Raw genomic sequence first — 23,999 nt, 5'->3', positions numbered from 1 at the left:
CACGGTGCAATAGGTTAATCCTCTGCCTGTGGTGCCAGCATCCCATATGGGCGCCGGTTCTAGTCTGGGCTGCCCTCTTCCAATCCGGCTCCCTGCTATGGCCTGGGAAAACAGTGGAGAATGGCCCAAGTGCTTGGGCCCCTGCACCCACCCGCATGGGAGACCCGGAAGAAGCACCTGGCTCCTGGCTTCTGATAGGTGCAGCTCTGGCCATTGCGGCTATCTAGTGAGTGAACCAACGGAAGGAAGACCTTTCTCTCTATCTCTCTCTCTCTCACTGTCTGTAACTCTACCTCTCAAATAAATAAATAAAAAATCTTTAAAAAAAAATAAAAAAGGAAAGCAAGGTATTGTAATGGCCAAAACCATAGTCTTTTCTTAATTTAAAATCAATTTATGAGTGATTATTTGGGTCACAAACCTTGGAAAACCTCAGAAAACAAAACTATTTTATAGAACAGGAAAAACACATTAAAATCTTACATTTAGGCATATGGGTTAGGTACACAGCTCATTGTGAAAGGAAGGATTAATCTAGTCAAGCTTGAATAGTGCTACTGAGATATAAAAGCGTAGAAAGTAAACAATAAGAAAATAGCCTGCCTAAAATCGTGCCATAGTTTGTTATCCTATTTATCATGAACAATGAATAACCTGGCAATCCTTCAACACCAGTTAGTAGTATCTTTCAAATCTGCCTTGTCTCTTTTCCTTGTGATTGTACATCTTATCAACTAATGGAGCACATGTAAAAATAAACACTCTGGCAGAGGCGGGTTAACTTAAGGAAATTTAATAGGCTATAAAATACAAAGACTATGTCATATTGTCCAGAGCACTGCAAATAGGATGGTGAAATGCAATCCATAATGACAGGCTGGGATGCATTTAAAGGTATAAAAACACCTCTCCCTGGTTAGAATGGCTTACATACAGAAATCAACTAACAGCAGATGCTGGTGAGGATGTGGGGAAAAATGCACAGTAATCCACTGTTGATGGGAATGCAAACTGGTAAAGCCACTATGGAAGTCAGTCTGGAGATTCCTAGAAACCTGAATATAGCCATCCCACTCCTTGGAATTTACTCAAAGGAAATTAAATTGGCAAATAAAAGAGCTGTCTGCACCTCAATGTTTATTGCAGCTCAATTCACAATAGCTAAGACCTGGAATCAACCTAAATGCCCATCAACAGAAGACTGGATAAAGAAATTATGGGATATGTACTCTATAGAATACTATACAGCAGTAAAAAAAAAAAAAAAGAAAGCTGGTCATTTGCAACAAAATGGAGGAATCTGGAAAATATCATGCTGAGTGAAATAAGCCAGTCCCAAAGGGACAAATTTCATATGGTCTCTCTGATCTGGGACAACTAACTGAGCACATAAAAGGAAACCTGTAAAAGTGAAATGGGCACTATGAGAAACAATGACTTGATCAGCCCTTGCCCTGACTGTTGAGGAACAACTTACTATTTTATTCCTTTTAGTATTTTTTTGTTCTACTTAATACCATTGGTTGAACTCTTTATCACACAATTATTCTTAGATGTTTAAATTTAACTGAAAAGTGATCCCTGTTAAATATAAGAGTGAGAATAAGAGAGGGAGGAGATGTACAGTTCAGCACATGCTCACTCAAACTTACCCCTAACAGTAGAGCTAGAAACGTGCCAGGGGATTCCAATTCAATCCCATCAAGGTGGCATGTACCAGTGCCATCTCACTAGTCAAAGTGATCAGTTCAAGTTCATAATTGTTCATAATGATAGGACTAAGGGTCAAAGGGACCACATAAACAAGACTAGTGTCTGCTAATACTAACTGGTAGAATTACAAAGGAGAGAACAATCCAACATGGAAAGTGGGATACACAGCAGACTCATAGAATGGCAGATGTCCTAAACAGCACTCTGGCCTCAGAATCAGCACTTAAGGCATTCAGATCTGGCTGAAGAGCCCATGAGAGTTTCTCGGGCATGGAAAGCCAAGACACCGTGGCAATGAAAATGACCTAAATGAAAGATCTCTGTGAGTGTGATCCCAGTGGAAAGAACAGGCCATCAAAGAAGGAGGTACCTTTCTCTGAAGGGAGTAGAGAACTTCCACTTTGATTATGTCCTTGTCTAAATAAGATCGGAGTTTGTGAACTCAAGAGGCTTCCATAACCTTGGCAGCTCATGACAAGAGCCTCGGGTGATTACTGACTTCATAAATCAGAGTGTCAATTGTTAAATCAACAACAGGAGTCACTGTGCATTTACTCCCCCTTGTAGGATCTCTGTCCTTAATGTGTTGTACTATGCGAATTAATGGTAAAACTACTACTAAAACAGTATTCTATACTTTATGTGTCTGTGTAGGTGCAGTCTGTTGAAATATTGACTTAGTATATACTAAGTTGATCTTCTGTATATAAAGATAATTGAAAATGAATCGATGTGATTGGGATGGGAGAGGGAATGGGAGATGGGATGGTTGTGGGTAGGAGGAAGGTTATAGGGGGAAAAGCCGCTATAATTCAAAAGTTATACTTTGGGGCCAGTGCCACAGCTCACTTGGCTAATCCTGCACCTGTGGCGCCGGCACCCCAGGTTCTAGTCCCAGTTGGGGTGCCAGATTCTGTCCCAGTTACTCCTCTTCCAGTCCAGCTCTCTGCTGTGGCCCGGGAGTGTAGTGGAGGATGGCCCAAGTGCTTGGGCCCTGCACCCCCATGTGAGACCAGGAGGAAGCACCTGGCTCCTGGCTTCTATCGGTGCAGCGCACTGGACATCGCAGCCATTCGAAGGGGGTGAACCAACGGAAAGGAAGACCTTTCTCTCTGTCTCTGTCTCTCTCTCTCACTGTCTAAATCTGCCTGTCAAAAAAAAAAAAGTTGTACTTTGGAAATTTATATTTATTAAATAAAAGTTGAAAAATATAAAAATAAAAACACTGTAGGAGTTAACACTGTAGCTACTAACAATTTTCATTCATTAATGCTCATGAGCCTAAGCTCAGCGGGAAGGGACAAAGAGACTTTGATTGCCCAAGCTGTTAGAAAGCAACTCAAGACAACTTTCACTCAAGACCCAGTTTGACTTGAGCTATCTGGACAAAGGTGTCTGGAGCCAGTTTCCATATCAATATCTCCCAAGACTCCCGTGAGCAATTCAACGTGCTATACTCAACTTGCTAAACTGTGCTATCATATTTTATTTTCTTAAATATATTTCCTATAAGTTGAACTTTATTTATAATTCCCACATCTTAATGTTTGCAAAGATGATCTACACATTTCCAAATAAACCAAATAAACCTACCCCAAGTACCTCTAAAACCACCTAATTTCTAATGCAGCGCTTATTTTGATCTGTTGGGCATTGTCTCCACTGGAACCCCTCACTCACTCCCAAGCTCTGATTCTGCTGCTTTATCCAAAAAACCTGTGACAAATCTCCATAGCCTGCCACCCTCAAGTGATGTGTTGTACAGAGGATGAATCTGACTCTTGTGTAATAAAATGAAAGGTTCCAGAGATAACAAAAGCATACCTGATTTGCTATGTGTTACCTCAAAAATAATCCATTTACAATATCCTCCTCTCTCCTGGCCCAGTATGTCTCCTTCTTTATAAATTATGCTTTTAGGCCTGACTGCCAGTCCACATCAACCTCTATTGCTACTAGTAGGGCTCACTAACTCAATTGGTCGACCTCATCTGGGAATGCCTTCATCTCCCATCTTTATAGTCATCGGGGGTTAGCACATAACCCTGTATTATTGTAAATGGGCTATCAGTTACGACAGCTAAGAGCTTAGGATTCAAGGGCAGGGCAAAAATGAGGAGCAGCAGGAGAGGAGGAGGCATATATGCTTTCATCAGAATAGAAAGAGTGGTGAGCTCAGCCCAGGCCTAGAAAGCCCGGGGAAAGGGAAGAAGCACATGGCAAAGCAGTTGACTCCTGTGAGTTGTGTTTGTTGGTTGAAATATAACTTGTCATCAACATCCCCCAGGGAGATCTTCAAAAACAATTAATTCCCAGCCTCTCTCCAGATCCATAGAATCAGAATGGAATTTCTACAGGAGGAATATGGGCGGCATGTTTCGGTTTTTTGCTTCTTCATGTTCTATTACTTAGGCGGTTCTTTGGGCTGATATATATTCCAAATTCTTTATGAGCTTAGTCATGGAGGCTTACCTTGAAACACAAGCTTGTTTTACTGCTGGTGCCCCAATCCTCTGGACATCTGGGTTCAGGAGTTGTGGTGGGCTCTGGTGGACGGGTTACTCCTTCTGCCCAGTGCTTGCACACAAACTTTGCCTTTTCATCACACTTCAGAATATCCCATAAGCCCCCTGCAATCCCAGTTCTCATGGCAACACATCCTGCCTTTCTTCCTGCATTAAACATACAAAGTGGAATTCACTCAGCAGGTGCTTGCTGAAGGTTTACTACGCCCACAAAAGACAGTTCCAAATGGAATGCCAGAATGTGTGGTCGGGCAGACATTTGGCCCAGCGTGACTGGTTAGGAAGCCTGTGTTCCACACCTGAGTACCTGAAATCTATTCCCACCTCAGGCCCCGGACTCCAGCTTCCTGCTAATGTAGACTCGAGAGGCAGCAGTAGTGGCTCAAATAATTAGGCTCCTGCCACCCAACTGGGAGACCTGCACTGAGTTCCTTGCCCCCGCTTCTGCCCCAGCCTAGTCCAGGCTGATACAAGCATTTGGAGAGCGAACCAGTAGATGGGATCTCCCTGTCTCTGTCTGTGTCTCTCTGAGAGTCTCTATCTCTCACCTCAGTAAGTAATTTTTCAAAAATCTGCATAAAAGATTCCAGTTTTCATGTTGTCGTGCTGAATAATAGCATATGGTAGTGAGACTAGGGCATAAAGAAAGCAAACAATCAGGGTCTATTTTAGAAACTACTTGTAACCTCTTAGGAAGGCAAATCAAAATTTTTGGGAATGCAGAGTGGTCCAAGTACAAATAAATCAGATTTGGAAACTACACAGCTAAGTCAGAATCCAAGCTCAGAAGCTTGGTAGGGGCTGGTGCTGTGACACAGCGAGTAAAGCTGCTGCTTGCAGTGCCGGCATCCCATATGGGCTCCAGTTCGGGTCCCGGCTGCTCCACTTCTTATCCAGCTCCCTGCTATGGCCTGGGAAAGCAGTAGAAGATGGCCCAGATCCTTCGGCCCCTGCACCCACGTGGGAGTCCTGGAAGAAGCTCCTGGCTCCTGGCTTCGGATCAGTGCCGCTCCGGCCATTGTGGCCAACTGGAGAGTGAACCAGCAGATGGAAGACCTCCCCTCCAGCCTCTCTTTGTCTCTCTATGGAACTCTGACTTTTAAATAAATAAATAAATAAATCTTAAAAAAAAAAAAGCTTGCTAGTCACACACAGTTTCTGAGTCCCAGTTTTTATCTCTTTTAAATGAAGATATTTAACCAATTACCTTATAGTGTTCTTATAAAGATAAATTAAAATGCAAGACACATAGAGGACCACACATGGTAGGTAGCACATACATGGAAGCGACGTGTTCCATGTAAGCACTGTCATTTGCTTCACCATAGAGTCATACTAATAATTCGATTCATATTGTATGGAAACATCTTACATCAATTTAATGAAATTTTAAATTTTCAGAAACAAGTTAGGCATTTGGGACATTGATGAACATTTAGAATTTCACAAATATTTTTTCAAATAAAGCAGGACCAGATAATTTAGCAATTTTCTCTTCCTGATTTTCTTAAAATACTGCAAACTCATTGGGGAATTTAATTTTTTTTAAAAAGGAAACAAAATGAAAAGGAATGGAATACAAAATCCCTTATCAAAAGCACAATTAATTCACGTGATCTATCTGGAAAGCTACACAGAAAAACAACAGACCTTGTCCACTGGATTCATCAAAAATTAATGGCAAGTAAATGAAAGTCTCAAGTGAAGTGCACGGCACATACCTGGCATATCTGAATTCCAGTGGGTGAACTGAACCTCTTCCTCAATGGTCCATTGAAAGGTGCCTTTGTTTTGTATATCTGAAAGTCCTGTCCAAAAATATTTTTCAGGCCTCAATCCAATCAAACTAGTCAGGAATGCTTGTTCATATCTTTTAAAAAAGAAAAAGAAAAGAAAAGTGAACATCCAACTAAGCTTTAGAAACATTTGTGCAATATTTTAAAAATTATCAACATGAGAAGTATCATAGTTCTATGTTTGAACTATGATTTAGTTGACAATTCAAACACGAACTAGTACATTTGTATGTCACTTGAATTATACAAAATTTCCCTAAGTAAATGTGAGCTTACAAAGAGAAAAGTACCATCAGATTGGGTGAATAAAATCATTCAAATAAACTCAAGCCATTTCTCTGTAGTCCTCACTAGGTTCTCTATCCCACCTCAAGATTTAAGAGAATTTTAAAAACACAAAGAACACTACAACATTCTTCAATACATTGTTCCAAAAAGAAGTCCAGTTTTCAAATACACCAAATGTTGTTCTCAATTCTTTTTCTTAATGATTTATTTTTATTAATTTGAAAGGCAGAGTTACAGAAAAAGAGAGAGACAGAAACCTTCCATCTGCTGGTTCAATCCCCAAATGGCTAAAATGGGCAGGGCTAGGCCAGGCCACCAGCAGCTGGGAGCTTCATCCTGGTCTTCCATGTAAGTGGAAGGAGCCCAAGCACTTAGGTCATCTTCTGCAGCTTTCCCAGGTAATCAGCAGGGAGTTGGATCAGAAGCAGAGCAGCTAGGATTTGAACCAACATCCCTATGGGATGCCAGCGTCACAGGCGGCAGCTTAATCCATTACGCCACAGCACAGGCCCCTGTTCTCAATTCTTGATTAAGCAAGTTGAGGGGTAGTAACATTGCCAAAACAATACAAGTAGGTAATCTGCATGGATTTCCCCCTTGATTTTGTTCTCATCTCTACTCTGAAACAGAGGAGAAAATCACAAGGCAATATAAAGAAGCAGAGATTGAATCTCCGGAAAGGCCTGAGGGCAGAATAATGAATGCAAACAGTTTTCCCTCTTCTGGATTCTCATCCGTGTCTTTGGCATAATCAGGTAACAGTCCGATTCAGTTGGCAAGGCTAACAAAGTTTGTCCTAATTGGCAAACATAAAACAAAGTATGCCGCAACACAGGCAATGAGCTTCCTTTGGAGCAAAAGAAAAGCGGTCCATGAAGTTTCCAGAATAGAGAGAGGCATAGAAGACTCCAGAGAGGGCAGAAAGGGAAGATAGAGAGACCCAACCCTAGCCAAACTTATGAAAAAAAGGTTTGGGGGTGGGGTGGAGCAGCACCGCCATACGCTGATTGATTTCTGAAATGCCCATAGCGGCTGAGGCCAGGCTGGGCCAAAGTCAGAACTTGTGAACTTAGCCCAGATCTGGCATGTGGGTGGCAGGGGCCTATGTACTTGAACCATCACAGTTGCCTCCCAGGGACTGTAACAGCAGGAAGCTGAAGTTAGGAGCCTGTGGGACAGGGGAACCTTAACTGGTATCTTCACTGCTAGGCTAAACATCAGCCCCCAACAGCAAGACACTTATTTGATCACAATCTGAATTAGTTTATTCCCTAAAGAGAACAAACCAAAAACCTTCCAATTCAATTTAGTTTTCTTAAATATCTGATAACCAGATTTAACAGCAGAGTTAATAGGCTCCTAAGTGTGTGTGTATATATATATATATATGTGTATATATATATATATATATATATATATATCATAGAAAATCCATAAGGAAAAACAAATGCAGTGAAATCCTGCACAGAGTACTCCAAGTTTGAAGCAGATCAGAACACATCTCCATGGCACTCACCTCCCTTGTCATAAGATTAAAAAACTACCTATGTTCTGACTCTTATGTGTTAGCATTATATCAGAGTGCTATGAGGTGTATTACACATGTCTATACATGACAGAAGGGTGTGGGTTGAAATTCAGTTCCTTTATAAAAACTATTCGACTATTATGACATCTTGGCGGCGGCACTGTGGCCTGCAGTGCCAGCATCCCACATGGGTGTCAGTTTGAGAGCCAGCTGCTCCACTTCTGATCCAGCTCTCTGCTATGGCCCAAGAAGATGGCCTAAGTCCTTGGGCCCCTGTACCATATGAGAGACCAGGGAGAAGCTCCTGGCTCCTGGCTTCAGATCAGGACATCTCCAGCTGTTGAGGCCATTTGGGGCGGGAACTAGCAGATGGAAGACATCTCTCTCTGCCTCTGCCTCTCTGTAACTCTGCCTTTCAAACAGTTAAATAAATAAATCTGTTTAAAAAAAAAAAACAAATATTATGACATATTTCATTGGAAAAAAGAATGTATTTATTTATTTGACAAACAAAGTGACAGAGAGAGTGGGACAAAGATTTTCCATCCATTGGTTTATTCCCAAAACAGCCACAAGCCCACATCTAGTCCAGGCTGAAGCCAGGAGCCTGGAACTCCACCCAGGTCTCCTATATGGGTGGTAGGGGCCCAAGTACTTGGGCTATGTTCTGTTTCCTTTTCCAGGTACATTAGCAGGGACAGAAATGGAGTAGCTAGGACCCAAACCAGTACTTACAAGGGATGCTGGCTTTGTAGTTGGTGGCTCAGTCCACTGTGCTACAATGCCAGCCCTGATATCTTTCATTTTTTCAAAGGATTTTAAATTATCAATTGTATTCCCTACTTTTTATTAGGCCCATCATGAAAGGTCAATAAATATAATTTATGGTATTGGAATGTAATACTTTTTATCTCCATACTGTAAGAGAAATGGATATTTTTATGTTTCTTTTAAGTTTTCTTTGTGTCTAATCCAAGACTTTGCCAACAACAGGTAAAGAAAAAAATAAATAAAACTTAAAGATGGATGAGATCCTACACATCAGAAGTTAAATAAGACGTTCCAAGTCCAGGGGATTTTCTTGACCTATCAGTCTATTAACCTAGCAAAGGAAAGAAATGAAGTGAAGAATGGAAATACTGAGTGAATTATTCAGTAAAATCTCTCTACATTCTTTATTGGTGGAGGAAATAGTAAATATAAAAAAAGGGATTTTTGAACCAATGAATTTGACTTTTCCTGCTTGAAAAATTTCAACTAATCTGATTTGATCCTCACACATTGAATGCACGAGCTGATTATCATACTCTACCTCATAAATAGACATAATTTAAATAATAAAAGGAATATGTACATCATGAAAAGTTCATCAAAACATACTATAACTTGAAATATATACAGTAAGTCAGAAAAAGGTAGATCTTCAAGCTGCCTCTACTAGACTACTGGTAAACCATCCCGGATACTGCTTTATTGTACTAAAAGTAGCAAAATATTTTACAACTTTAGCAATGAAGAGTCCAAATAAGGATAATATTTTAATGTTTCTACCTCTACAAACCATACCTCCAGATTCTACATAATCTACATAGAAATTTAAAGCATATTGATACTTAGGCCTTTCTGAAAACTTTTTACTATTTGACATATTTTTAAATTCAATTAAATTGGTTAAATACCTGTCTTCAACAGTTGTTAAGTAAGCTTTCTCACTTTCACAAGTTTGGTTTGCTTCTGTAAATGTGGAAAGTGTGTGTCCAATCAAATAGCAGTAAAAGCCATGTCTTTTCCAGCCCTAGTAATGTTATCAAGAAAGGAAGAAATAATAAATTATCATGCATGTTTATTGGAAAATGTTATTTTAATTCTTCTATCATGAAATACAAATTGATCAACAATAGAAATATCTAAAGAACACATATCTGAAGAATTCAAATGCAATGAAAAGCATATACATAATTAATAAAGAAAAAGGGCATCTATTATTCCTCATTTGACAAATTATGATACAAAATGGGAGGATACAGTCATTCCCTCTACCTCCAGTGCATCCTCCAATAAAAAACTATTTAATGCTCACTGAGGAAATTCAGCAGCATAGCTAGGGCTTTAGTTTTAGAATAGGTAACCACAACAAGTAATTTGGGGAATAGCAATCCTAGCTGCCTATTAAAGCCAATAATTGATGGTTAGTATAAAGCTATAATATCTGGGCATAGGAGAGAATTTATTAAACTTCAAGCAACATTCTTTGGTGTGGTTCCTGTCATATATAAAATATATAAACATGCTAGATAAAAATATAAAAATAAATGAAAAATCTATACTATGGGTAGAGAGGAAGAAGGAATAACTTTCTGGTACTGTGAGGGGTCAGATGGGTTAACAGATAGTCAGGGTGGTCCCAATAGAATTTGGGGTGTAAAATATTTGCACCCTGCTTCCTTAAAAATCTCCAAATTTACCTTGAGAATAGCAAGGGAGCTCTTCCTGAGCTCACAGCTTATTGTGAAAACCAGTTACCTATCCACCCTTCTGGATGGTTTTTTGTTTTATCATGAGTAGGCCAAACAGGATGGAGAATTGTAAATCAGGTCTTTTGATAGGTTTTGTCCCCACCTGGTAACTAAATGCAAATCTGATTGTCAAGTTTTTTTCCTTCGAAATTGTACCCCAGTGCTGGGATTTTCCCTCTCTTGGAAGCCCCCTTCTATGCCCTCCACTGTGGCTGGAGGTCTTTGACTCTAATAAATCTTTTTAAATCTCTCTGCTTGTCCACTTGGAAATTCTTCTTCCATGTGAGACAAAGAACCAAGATAACAATAATTTCTCCATCACTGTTTTCCTGTTACCAGTACCAAAAATAAGGGTAACACTAACATTTGTTTGGAAAGTACCTAAGCTTAGATTGCTGTTGCCCAAAGGTGTATCAGATCTAGAACAGGGTCCAAGGAGCTTGACTATTACTGTCCATTCAGAATATGATATTTGACATTTGGCCCACCGGAAGCAGGGAGCTAGAATTCAGATTCTTGTATAAAGATGATACCACTAACAGTAGCCCTTCTGTGAAAGAAGAGCTAGAAAACTCTACTCCCAGAATCAGGAAATGAAAGTTTCTTGTCATCTGCCTAGCGTTCTGGGTAACAAATTCACTTGAAAATGAATTCCAAATCACTGATGAGTAGCAGTTCCAATTTTACACTATCCAATGTTGTATGAGAATCAACTGCCAAAATGATTAAAACAGTACTTGGTAAATAAAAGGGGAATCTCTTAGGCACTGTAAGAAGCAGAATGCTAAACCATACAACAGAAATACCTCCACAAACCAGGTTATGTGAGACTATGGTATCTGAGGGTAGAGACAAAGATAAAAATGGGCACTAAATCACCAAAACCATTCCAAAATGTGAGGGAAAATGTCTCATTTTAAGGAAAAGTAAAAAAATTAACAATTTTTTTAAAAATTACAAAAATAAGCATGTTTGACACGCTTTAGTGGCAGAACAAACAAAGAATAACAGAAGAGCAAAATACTAATCACAAAAAAAGGAGGATTTGAAAAAAGTAGAAGTTTTAGGAAAGAAAAATATAGTAATGAAGTAAAAAAAATTATCAGATTAAAGATAGACAGGGTTTCACAGAGAAGCAGTAAATTGGATGACTATATCATAGATGAAAATATAAAAGGGGGTTGGCCAGCGGCATGGCTCACTAGGCTAATCCTCCGCCTGCGGCACCGGCACCCCGGGTTCAAGTCCCAGTTGTGGCGCCAGATTCTGTCCTGGTTGCTCCTCTTCCAGGCCAGCTCTCTGCTGTGGCCCAGGAAGTCAGTGGAGGATGGCCCAAGTGCTTGGGCCCTGCACCCACATGGGAGACCAGGAGGAAACACCTGGCTCCTGGCTTCAGATCTGTACAACACGCTGGCCGTAGCAGCCATTTGGGGGATGAACCAACAGAAAAAGGAAGTCCTTTCTCTCTGTTTCTCTCTCTCTCACTAACTCTGCCTGTCAAAAAATATATATGTATATAAATTTTTATATATATGTATATATATACATATATATATACACATATACATATATATATGAGGGGGTTAAAACACATTGATGGACAGTAGAGTATCAAGGCTGAACACTGACCTAAGGGAAGTTTCAGAAGCAGTGAATAAAATTAGTGATAATTTTCAAAAATTCAAGGATAGATATGTATCTTCAAAATGAAGAATCAAACAAAGTAAGTCTAAATGAAGACATACTGTAGTAAACCTGCTGAATGCCAAAGACAGCAAGATTTTAAAATCATTTAGAAAGAAACGATAGAATACCTACCTCAAAAAAAAAATTCCATGTAACAGATATTCCAGTGGCAAATATAAGAACCACAAGAAAATAAAATAATATATAAATTTCTAGCAGAAAGTAGTTTGAAAAGGCAGGTGTTTGGCCTAGCAGGATGCCCACATTTCATACCGGAGTGCCTGGGTTCAAGTCCAGGCTCCAGTTTTCATTTTGGGTTCCTGCTAATGTACACCCTGGGAGGCAGCAGGTGATGGCTCAAGCAGTTGGATCCCATGGAGCTCCTGGTTTCTGGTTTCTCCTTGCCCAGCCCTGGCCATTGTGAGGATTTGGGGAGTGAACCTGCAGATGAGAACTCTCTCTGTCTTTCTGCCTCTGTCTCTCTCAATTAATAAGAAAAGAATTTCTTAAAACCAGACCATAGTTAATCTACAATTCTTTTTAAAAAGATTTTATTTATTTGGAAGGCAGAGTGACAGAGAAAGGGAGAGAGTCAGAGAAGTAAACAGATTTTCTTTTTTTCCTCCCATTCACTGGTTTACTCCCCAGATGACCCAAGAGCCACAGCTAGGCCAGTCTAAAGCCATGAAGCCAGGAACCCCATTATCTCCTACATGGGGGTAGGGGCCCAAGTCCTTGGGCTGTCTTCTGCCTTCCCAGCACATTAGCAGAGAGCTGGGTCATAAGTGGACCAGCAAGGACTTGTAGGCAGAGGTTTTATCTGCTGTGCACAATGCTGGCTCCAGAGCAGGTGTCTTTAAACTGGCCAGATTATTTAATTTCTCTGAATTTCAGTTTCCTTTTCTTTCTAATTAGGATACTAATATTTCTCCTTTAAGTTCATTAAGACCCAATAGTAGCTGTACCTGTACTTGCCATTATTTTCCTGGTTTTTTTATCTCCTAATAGTTAAATTAAATTATTATTTATCAGAGATTGTAGATATGCACTCACCAATAGGTAAAAATAAAATGTAAAACTTGGATTAATCCTGTGAAATTAATAAAAAATTTTAAGATGTTTTTGATTGTTCTATAAAATTAAAAAGAACATACATATATGCATATGATTAAGTAAAGGATGGGTGAGTATAAGGAAACAAAGTACCTGGTTAGGGGCAGGGGACCTGGGTTCCAGCCATGCCTCTCTTGACTCTAAGAAAAATTCTTTGGGCTGAAGTTTCCAGAATGTTAAATTTAGGAAAGGAATTTTGATCATCACTAAGAGCCTTCCCATCTCTAATAATCCATGATTTTCTGTTATCTGCTCTATTTTTCTTTATGGTTTGTTCGTATGGTACAAGTTATGTTTCACAAATTCTCAGCCATCTGGTGTTATAAGATTATGTGACCATGACATAACACTCTTGGAAAGAGAATTAGTTTCTACTTCATGTTTCATCCAAGAGAAGTGAGAAAGGACAAAAGAGGAAATGCAATTAAACAGGAAAATAACCATAAACCCTGTATTTTATAGTTTCTTTGTGCTTTATAAAATTACTTTATAAAGGCAATTTACTTTATACGCCGAGAACCATTAGACCTGAAGGAAGGGGTTACTGTCACACAGGTGAGGTTGAACACAACAGTTTATGCAACTTTCTTTAATTTCTGAGTTACTGCTGATACCAGTTGGGCTCTCGATCTCCTGCCTCCCATTCCAGTGATCTACTGAGAATACTCACCAGAAGGTCCTCAGAAATAATGCAAAGGAGAAAAAATGCTTAAGGATAATTTGCTATTAGCAATTTGAGATTCTCTACTAGAAATACTCTAGACAACTCATTGTATCATAGGCTACAGGTACCTGGATGGCACTTCCCCCAAATTCAGCCTTCACCTCATGACCCTCACTGGGATCCACTGGATGTATCATTTTACTACCTGTCTTCTCTCTCTTCCAAGTCCATGACATTCCAAAAGGAGCTGCCAACCATGTATGCCCCCATATTAACTATATAGAGAACTCCTAAAACTTAAGTGAGAACAGTGATACCAAGCACGTACAATAAACCATTGAACATTTTAGACAGTTAAAACATTTAACTGTGATGATAACAAAGCACTTTCACATGCAAAAATAAAGCCAACTATATCAAAAGTTGCAGACCTGAACTCATTGCACACATTCTGTACTCACTTTCCTACATCCTGTTTCTACTTCCACTATTCCTGTAGCTTGGGTTCGAGAAGTCATCTTGCAGATATAGTTTAGGGGCCGCTCGCAGGCCCTATCTGCCCAGTATCCATCCTACAAAGAGTGAAGAAGGAAAAAAAAATAGATTCTGAGTTATTTGACTTTGATGTAATTTTCTCATAATTGTGCCTTAGAGAAGGAAAACTAAGGTTCAAGGTTATTATCAAGCTTACAGCATCTACAAAAAAGAAAAGTAAATTGACAAAGATATAGAAAGAGATTGTAGCCCTTATAGGTTTTACATCTTAGGCAGACAACCACTGTTTAGAGAGAGCTAGAACTAAAATGTGGTAAGTCCTTAAATGATGGCGCTCTCAGAGGTTTTCACACAGCCTGTACTTCTCAGTCTCCACAGTCAGCTCTGTCTTCAAGTTAACCAGGTACATTTAGACCATCCAGGAAAAACTCCCCTCACCCAGTTCACCAAGCTAGAAAATAAACCTGAAACCACCAACATATTTCCGTTCTCCTTCCTTTTCTACTAACCAGCGTCCTCCTGGATCTGAGGCTCGACCTTGCACTCTGCTGCAGATCTCTAACCCTCTCCTTCCCTAGAGATTTCATGTTATGCTTACCTTTCCTTTCTCTGTAACTGGTAAACATGATGAAAAACAGCTTCCTAATGGTCTGTGATTCATTCCCCTGTTCTCACTGGTTCTCTGACCCCAGCAATCTGGCGCTCACTCCTTCAGGGAGTTACATTACAAACTGCAGATTGGTCTCTCCATTTGCAAGATAATATATTTTTCCTGAACCTCAATGCTCACTAAGGATCCTCTCCACTTTTCTACCTCTAACTCCACTCTGCCAGCTCCTTACAAGCATTATGCTCTGTGGTGTCCTCTGCCTACCATTTGGATAAAGCATACCTACTCTTTTCTTCAGTTTTCACTTAATCACAATACAAACAACCACAATGACAAATATAGAAGAAAATATTTATTGAACTCTAAGTTTGGGCCAGGATCTGCACACAATGTATACATGAACCCATTTAATTCTCATGTCAACCTGTAAGCTAGGTACAATTATTATTCCTACTTTATAAATGAGCCAAGCAGTTGGACAGCAAAACCCAGCTTCTGAACCACCATGTTCATCATCTGCTAACAAAAACAATCCAATGGTAATCTTCTGTCACTAAGGTCATATTTAGATTATGGATGCAATCATTTCATACAGCATCTCCATATAAACCAAACAAATGGAACTCCCTAAGGACAGATCCTAGGCTGTGAGACCCACAACAGATCTAACAAGGTCTAAATCTATTCAGAGTAACCAAAGGTAGGATCAAAGCTATGATGTTTATCAACTAAATGATATGCAAAGATGCTTCAGAAAGGTCATGGGAAAATCGAATTAAATAATTTTATTTTGGTGCAAAAATTTTAAAATCCATGCATATGATGGATCTTCAAAAGAGTCATGGAAAATGACTATTTTTAAGAAGTATGGGGGTGGGCATTGTAGTACAGCTATAAAGCAGCCTCTTAGGATACCTGCATCCAATTTTAGAGTGTCTGATTTGAGTCCTAGCTTCTGCACATCTGATTCAGCTTCCTGCTAATGTGTACCCTTGGAGACAACTGATGAGGCTCAAAAACTTGAGTCCCTGCCACCCACATGAGAGACCCAGATGGAGTTTTGGGATCCTGGCTTCAGCCTGACCCAATCCCAGTTTGTTGTAAGATTGGGGAATGAAACAGTAGATGAAGGATCTTTCTGTTTCTCTGCTTCTCTGTTTCTCTCTCTCTCTCTCCCTCCCTCTCTCTGCCTTTCAAATAAAAATAAAATTTTTTAAACTATGCATGGATTTTAGATATTTTTAGCATCAAACAAAATACATCGTTTAATTCTATTCTCCATAAATAACACTTTATGAAGTGCCCTCATAATTATATGATGGCATTTAGAGCCCAACATGAGAACAAATATGAGCATTGGTTAATGGCTGATTTTATCCTTGAACTAAGAGTTTCTGTCTCTTGCCCTTCTAGTACTCTTGAAAATTTGACTTTGATAGAATTTAGACAGAATCATGAAACTGAACATCAATTGGGTTTCAGTGTTGATCTCTATCAATCTACCTGTAGTAGAAACTGTCTAAACAAACATATGTAATAAGTGGGACGGAAGAAATAAACCCCTGTAGTTTTAACCAGATATCAGCAATGCAAGTGGCCCTACCTTGCCTTTCATCACAACACAGTCCTCCTGCCTGTTGTTCTCGTGGCTTGGTTCTCCACGAAACCATTTGGTAAAGGTTACAGGGGTCCCATCACTCCACTCAAAGTACATTTGAATCTTGATGTCATTTAAGCCAATCCACAGCTCATCATTTGGCTCTAAACAGGAAGAAAAATGCAAAAGCAATATATGCAAAGTCAGGAGGGAACCAGGAGAGGAGGATGCTGTGCTTCATCAACACAGCTCTATGCCCTGATATTGTAACCATCAGAAAAGTGATCATAACCATCATAAAAACTGCTGACCTGAGTTAATTTCTATAGACTTAGATGCTAACCACATTCTACGTTGTCAGCTTTAAGTTACGTAATGTATGCTTTGCATTGTGAATGTGACTATATTCTGTAATTACCTATAAATTATATCTCCTGGAACTTGTAAAAACAAAATTGACATAGGTCTATTATTACCTTTTCCTTGTGAAGCTGCTTTTTAAAAAATAAATAAATAAATAATTTACCACGCCAACCACACTCATGTTGTCGGAAATATGGTAGCCTATTTATATAAATCTAACCGACTACTATTAAATTGTATTTTTTTAACATAGCAAAAATTTAAATCCACTTCTACTTTACTGACTCAAGTTGTTATCAAGATCATTTTAGGGGGGATGGCACTGTGGTTTAGTGGGTAAAGCTGCCACCTGCAGTGCTGGCATTCCATGTGGGTGCCAGTTCTAGTCCTGGCTGCTCCCCTTCTGATCCAGCTCTCTGCTATAACCTGGGAAAGCAGTAGAAGATGGCCCGAGTCCTTGGGCCCCTGCACCCATGTGGGAGACCTGGAAGAAGCTCCTGGCTCCTGGCTCCAGATCCGCGCAGCTCTGGCCATTGCGGCTATCTGAGGAGTGAACCATCAGATGGAAGACCTCTCTCTCTGTCTCTACCTCTCTCTGTAACTCTGTCTTTCAAATAAATAAAATAAATCTTAAAAAAAGAAAAACTCTAAATAGCACAACAAAAATAGGAAAAGTTGAAGTGATGGAAGGTCTAAGATTTCAGGACTAAAAAAGAAACTTTTTCAGATTTTTAAGAAATTAAGGACTACACAATTCAACATCTATTTAATCTGTATGATTGGGAATTCCATCATGAATGGTTGGTATATGATTTTTTTTTTTTTTGACAGGCAGAGTGGACAGTGAGTGAGAGAGACAGAGAGAAAGGTCTTCCTTTTGCCGTTGGTTCACCCTCCAATGGCCACCGCGGCCAGTGTGCTGCGGCCGGCGCACCGCGTTGATCCGATGGCAGGAGCCAGGAGCCAGGTGCTTTTCCTGGTCTCCCATGGGGTACAGGGCCCAAGCACTTGGGCCATCCTCCACTGTACTCCCTGGCCACAGCAGAGAGCTGGCCTGGAAGAGGGGCAACCAGGACAGAATCGGGCGCCCCGACCAGGACTAGAACCCGGTGTGCTGGCGCCACAAGGTGGAGGATTAGCCTAGTGAGCCGCGGCGCCAGCTGGTACATGATCTTTTAATGTTAAATTAAATTACTTCAGGGGCCAGCACTGTGGCATAGTAGGTAAAGCCGCTGCCTGTTGTGCTGGCATTCCATATGGGTGCCGGTTCGAGCCCCAGCTGCTCCACTTCTGATCCAGCTCTCTGCTATGGCCTGGGAAAGCAGTAGAAGATGGCCCAAGGCCTTGGGCCCCTGCACCCATGTGGGAGACCTGGAGGAAGCTGATGGCTCCTGGCTTCAAGTCGGCACAGCTCTGGCTGTTGCAGCCAATTGGGGAGTAAACCAGTGGATGGAAGACCTCTCTGTCTGTCTGTCTGTCTTTCTCTCTCTCTCTGCCTCTCCTTCTCCCTCTGTGTAACTCTGACGTTCAAATAAATAAATAAATCTTAAAAAAAAAAAAAAACTCTGCTAACACATAGACGTGTGAACCAAATAAAGTGGCTACTGTTTAAAAAAAATTAAATTACTTCAAAGAATGTAAATGTCATGCTGTGATAGAAAATGAGAAAAATGCCATAATATATAAGAATTTCCGTAAGTGGTTTAGTTTCTTCCTCCTAAAAGTTGTCATTCAACTTTGCTTTTGGAGAAGTCCCTGGCTGGCCTTATGCCAGCCCCAGCAGGTGTTTCCAGGCCCACAGAGCATGAGTGACATCGCCGGGATGAGCCCCCTTTGCTTTCAGTTGATTTGGCAGATCATGGTCTTTTGAGCAACAGATATAGGCTTCTAAGAGACCTCACGGAGACGCCAAGATGGCTGAATGAGGCAAAGATGTACTGCTTTTGTCCAGGGGAAAATAGCAGAAGAAAAGAAGAGGAAGCGCATTGCCAGGAGAGAGTTGGAGAGAAGTTTGCTGTGGAAATTCTACAGAAGGAAGAGGGATGCCGTGGAGCAGCGTGGCCAGTGCAGACGCATAGCAGCGAGAGGGGACCACACACAAGACTCCCGCAGCCAGGGGCTGATGGAGACGCCGGCACAGGAGACCGAGCTGAAAGCAGATGGTGGTAAAACTCATGCCCTGCTGATAGTGGCTGAAGGAGAACCTTGCACGCCACACTGACTTCGAGTCCAGCCTGGAGCCCAGTGGGGGACCAGAGAACCCACATAATCCAGTGAAAGAAAATCCTGTTTCTTTCTCCCAATTCCCCAACAATGGCATCTGGCAACTGGTGGGGAGAAGGAGCCAACTTGACACCAGTAGAGGCTGTGGTGGCTCTCATACCTGCAAGTGCCCAAGGGATTTTAGCAGAGGGAAAAATCCACATTAACCACTGACTTGAGTTTGGCTGGGAGGGTTGTCAGGGGGCTGGGCACCCACACAGGACTGTGAGGTGCCCCCATCCTCTCAATATATCATAGGCTCCGAGGCTCAGACTGCCAAAGCAGAGCACTCACAGGCAGCCGGCTCTGAGAACATCTCTGCTAACTCTCTGAATGGGGCAGGCTCACGGCACTGGGCAGATCCTCTGCACCCTACAATAGATCCTATGCTAGGCCACAAAGCACGTCTCAGCAAGTTCAAAAAACTGAATCATCTGCTGCATTTGTCTGAGCACAATGGAATGAAATTAGAAATTAACAACTTAAGAATCTTTAGAAAATATGTAGACATAAGAACAAGCCAAAAGGGAAATCAAAAAATGCCTGGAAACAAACGAAGATGACAATATAACATATCAAAACTTATGGGATACAGCAAAAGCAGTTCTAAGAGAGAGGTTTATAGCAATTAATGCCTACTTCAAGAAATTGGAGAGGCCGGCACTGTAGCGTAGCAGGTAAAGCCACCACATGCAGTGCCAGCATGCCATATGGGCACCAATTTGAGTCCTGGCTGCTCCACTTCCAATCCAGCTCCCTACTGTGGCCTGAGAAAGCAGAAAAATACAGCCCAAGTCCTTCGGCCCCTGCACCTGCAGGGGAAGACCCAGAAGAAGCTCCTGGCTCCTGGCTTCAGATTGGTGCAGCTCTGGCCATTGCAGCCAATTGGGGAGTGAACCAGCAGATGGAAGATCTCTCTCTCTCTCTCTCTCTCTCTCTCTCTCTCTGCCTCTCCTTCTCTCTGTGTAACTCTGACTTTCAAATAAATAAAAATAAATATTTTTTAAAAAAAAGACAAGAAATTAGAAAGGCATCAAATAAATGAGCTATCAATGCATCTTAACAACAAACCAAACTCAAAATTAGTAGGAGGAAAGAAATAATTAATTAAAGAAGAAAAAAAAAACCTCCCCCCAAAAATACAAAAGATAAATGAAATGAAGAGATGATTCTTTAAAAAAAAAAAAAACTGAAACACCATTGGCCCCAACCAAAAAAAAAGAGGAAGAAGACCCAAATTACAAAATCAGAGATGAAAAAGGAGATGTAACAACAGATACCACAGAAATAAAAGGAATCATCAGGAATTATCACAAATAGCTATATTCCAACTAATTGGAAAATCTAGAAGAAATCAGTATATTCCTGGATGCATACAATCTACAAAACAAAATCATGAAGACATGGAAAACTTAAACAGACCAAAAACCAAACTGGAGACTGAATGAGTAAATAAGACCATCCTGACAAAGAAAAGCCCAAGACTGGATGGCTTCACTGCTGATTTCTATCAGACATTTGAAGAAGAACTAAGTCCAATTCTTCTCAAACTATTCAAAACAATTGAAATGGAAGGAATCCTCCCAAACTCCTTCTATGAGGCCAGCATCCTGTAATTCCTAAACCAGAAAAAAATACAACAGAGAAAAAGAATTATAGACCAACATCCCTGATTAACATAGACACAGAAATCCTCAACAAAACACTATCTAATCAAATCCAACAACACATCAGACAGATCATTCACATCAACCAAGTGGGGTTTATCTCTAGTAGGTTCAACATATGCAAATCAATAAATGTTATACATTATATTAAAAAATTAAAGAATAAAAACTATATGATTATCTCAATAGATACAGAGAAAGCATCTGATAAAATACAACATCCTAAGGCCATTGCTGTGGTGTGGTGGGTAAAGCCACTGCCTGCAGTGCCAGCATCCCATATAGGCTCTGGTTTGAGTTCCAGGTATTCCTCTTCTAATCCAGCTTTCTGTTATGGCTTGGGAAATCAACAGAAGATGGCCCACGTGCTTGGGCCCCTGCACCCATGTGAGAGACCCAGAAGAAGCTCCTGGCTCCTGGCTTTGGATTGGGTCAGCTCTGGCCGTGGCAACCATTTGGGGAGTGAACCATAGGACAGAAGGCCGCTGTCTCTCTCTCTCTGCCTCTGCATCTATGTAACTCTGCCTTTCAAATAAATAAAATAAATCATAAGACAAAAATACAACATCCTTTAAGCAAATTGGGTATAGAAGGAACAATCCAGGGCTGGAGCTGTTGCACAGTGGGTTAAGTCATGGCCTGCAGAACTGGCATCCCATATGGGCTACAGTTCGAGTCCCAGCTGCTATATTGCTGATCAAGCTCCAGGCTAATGTGCCTGGGAAAGCAACAGAAGATGGCCCAGGGGCTCAGGCCTTTGCAACCATGTGGGAGACTCAGAGGAAGCTCCTGGCTCCTGGCTTTGGCCTGGTCCAGCCCTGGGATTTTGTGGCTATTTGGAGAATGAACCAGCAGGTGAAAGATATTCTTGTTCTCGTTCTTGTTCTTGTTCTCTCTCTCTCTCTCTCTAACTCTGCTTTCAGAGAAATAAATAGGTCTTTTAAAAAAAATAGGAATATTTTTCAACACAATCAAGGTAATCTATGACAAACCCACAGCCAACATCCTACTGAATGGTGAAAAATTGGAAGCATTTCCACTAATATCTGTAACCAGACAAGGATGCTCACTTTCCCCATTGCTATTCAATATAGTCCTGGAAGTTTTAGACAAAGCCATTTGGCAAGAAAAAGAAATCAAAGGAATACAAATTGGAAAGGAGAAAGTCAAGTTATCTGTTTGTAAATGACAAGATTCTTTTTTTAAAAGTTTTTATTTATTCATTTGAGAGGTAGAGTTACAGACAGAGAAAGGGACAGACAGAGAGAAAGGACTTCCATCCACAAGTTCACTCCCCAAATGGCTGCAATGGCTGGAGCTGAGTCGATCCAAAGCCAGAAGCCAGGAGCTTCTTCTAGGTCTCCCATGTGGGTGCAGGAGCCCAAGCTCTTGGGCCATATTCCACTGCTTTCCCAGGCCATGAGCAGAGAGCTGTATTGGAAGAGGAGCAGCTAGAACATGAACCGGCACACACATGTGATGCCAACACTGTAGGTGGAGGATTAGCCTACCATGCCACAGCATCAGCCCAAATGACATGATTCTATACATAGGGGGATTAAAGGACTCCACTAAAAGAATATTGGAACTCATAAGAGAGTTGGTAACATTGTAGGATATAAAATCAACACACAAAAATCAATAATCTTTGTATACACAGACAACACCATGGCTTAAAAAGAAGTTGTAAGATCAGTCCCATTCACAATAGCTACAGAAAAATTATATACCTTGGAATACATTTAACCAAGGAGGAAAGAGATATCAATGATGAAAATGATAGAACATTAAATAGAAGGAAACACAAAAAAATGGAATATTACATGTTCATGGATTAGAAGAAGTGATATCATCAAAATATCCATACAACCAAAAGCAATTTACAGATTCAATGCAATCCCAATCAAAATACCAACAACATTCTTCTCAGATCTAAAAAAAAATGATGCTAAATTCATACGGAAACACAAGAGAGCCCACTTAGCTAAAGCAATCTTAAACAACAATTGACAAAGGAGCTAAAATCAATCCTTTGAAAAAGGACAGTCTCCTCAACAAATGGTCCTGGGAAAGTTGGATCTCCACGTGAAAAAGTTTGAAATAAGACCCTTCTTTATATCGCATACAAAAATCAACAAAAAATGTTCAAGGATCTGAATCTATGACCTGGGGCCAGTGCTGTGGTACAGCAGGTTAAAGCCCTGGACTGAAGCAGCAGCATCCCATATGGTGCTGGTTCTAGTCCTAGTGGCTCCATTTCTGATCCAGCTCTCTACTATGGCCTGGGAAAACAGTAGAAGATAGCCCAAGTCCTTGGGCCCCTGCACCCATGTGGGAGACCCATAAGAAGCTCCTGGATCCTGGCTTTAGATCAATGCAGCTCTGGCCACTGTAGCCATCTGGGGAGTGAAACAGCAGATGGAAGACCTCTCTGTCTCTACCTCTCTCTGTAACTCTGTCTTTCAAATAAATAAAATAAATATTCAAAAATAAAAAATAAAAAAATAAATCTATGACCTGATACCATCAAATTACTAGAGGAGAACATTGGGGAAACTCTGCAAGACATTGGCATAGGCAAAGACTTCTTGGGAAGACCTTGGGAGCACAGACAATTAAAGCAAAACTAGACAAATGGGATTACACCAAGCTAAGAAGCTTCTGCACTGCAAAGTGCAAAGTGAAGAAGCAACCGACAGAATAGGAGAAAAATATTTGCAAACAATGAAACTAATAAAGAATATCCAGAATCTATAAAGACTTAAGAAACTCAACAATAAATTAACAAACCAGCAAGTTAAGAAATGGGCAAAAGACTAGAACAGGCATCTTTCAAAAAGAGGAAATTCAAATGACCAACTGACACATGAAATGCCACCAGGGAAATGCAAATCCAAACCACAATGAGGTTTCACCTCACCCCAGTTAGAATGGCTGTCATACAGAAATCAACAAACAATAAATGCTGGTGAGGATGTGGGAGAAAAGGTACCCTAATCCACTGTTGGGGGAGTGTAAACTGGTCCAGCCACTGTGGAAGATAGTATGGATATGCTTCAGAAATCTGAAAATAGATCTACCATACGACCTAGCAATCTCACTCCTGGGAATTTACCCCAGCGAAATGAAATCAGCATATGAAAGAGTTATCTGTATACCTTATTTATTGCAACTCA

At 40.6% G+C, this 23,999-nt stretch overlaps 1 protein-coding gene across 1 annotated transcript in view; it reads right to left on the bottom strand.

The window, feature by feature from the left end:
- The window catches only part of MRC1 (mannose receptor C-type 1), a 110,814-nt gene that overhangs the window by 46,718 nt on the left and 40,097 nt on the right, over positions 1–23,999 (bottom strand). The window contains exons 8-12 of the mRNA XM_002717356.6: positions 16,538–16,695; positions 14,291–14,401; positions 9,530–9,645; positions 5,960–6,108; positions 4,186–4,385 (exon numbers count right to left, since the gene is read on the bottom strand). Coding sequence (XP_002717402.1) covers positions 4,186–4,385; positions 5,960–6,108; positions 9,530–9,645; positions 14,291–14,401; positions 16,538–16,695 — 734 coding nt within the window. The remainder of the gene's footprint in view (positions 1–4,185; positions 4,386–5,959; positions 6,109–9,529; positions 9,646–14,290; positions 14,402–16,537; positions 16,696–23,999) is intronic.

Source organism: Oryctolagus cuniculus, chromosome 13 (assembly GCF_051225735.1).
Source record: "Oryctolagus cuniculus isolate XC-2025 breed Fujian yellow rabbit chromosome 13, ASM5122573v1, whole genome shotgun sequence".
Classification (NCBI taxonomy): Eukaryota; Metazoa; Chordata; class Mammalia; order Lagomorpha; family Leporidae; genus Oryctolagus; species Oryctolagus cuniculus.
Note: the sequence above shows the minus strand (reverse complement) of the source record. Positions and strands in the feature narration are given on the sequence as shown.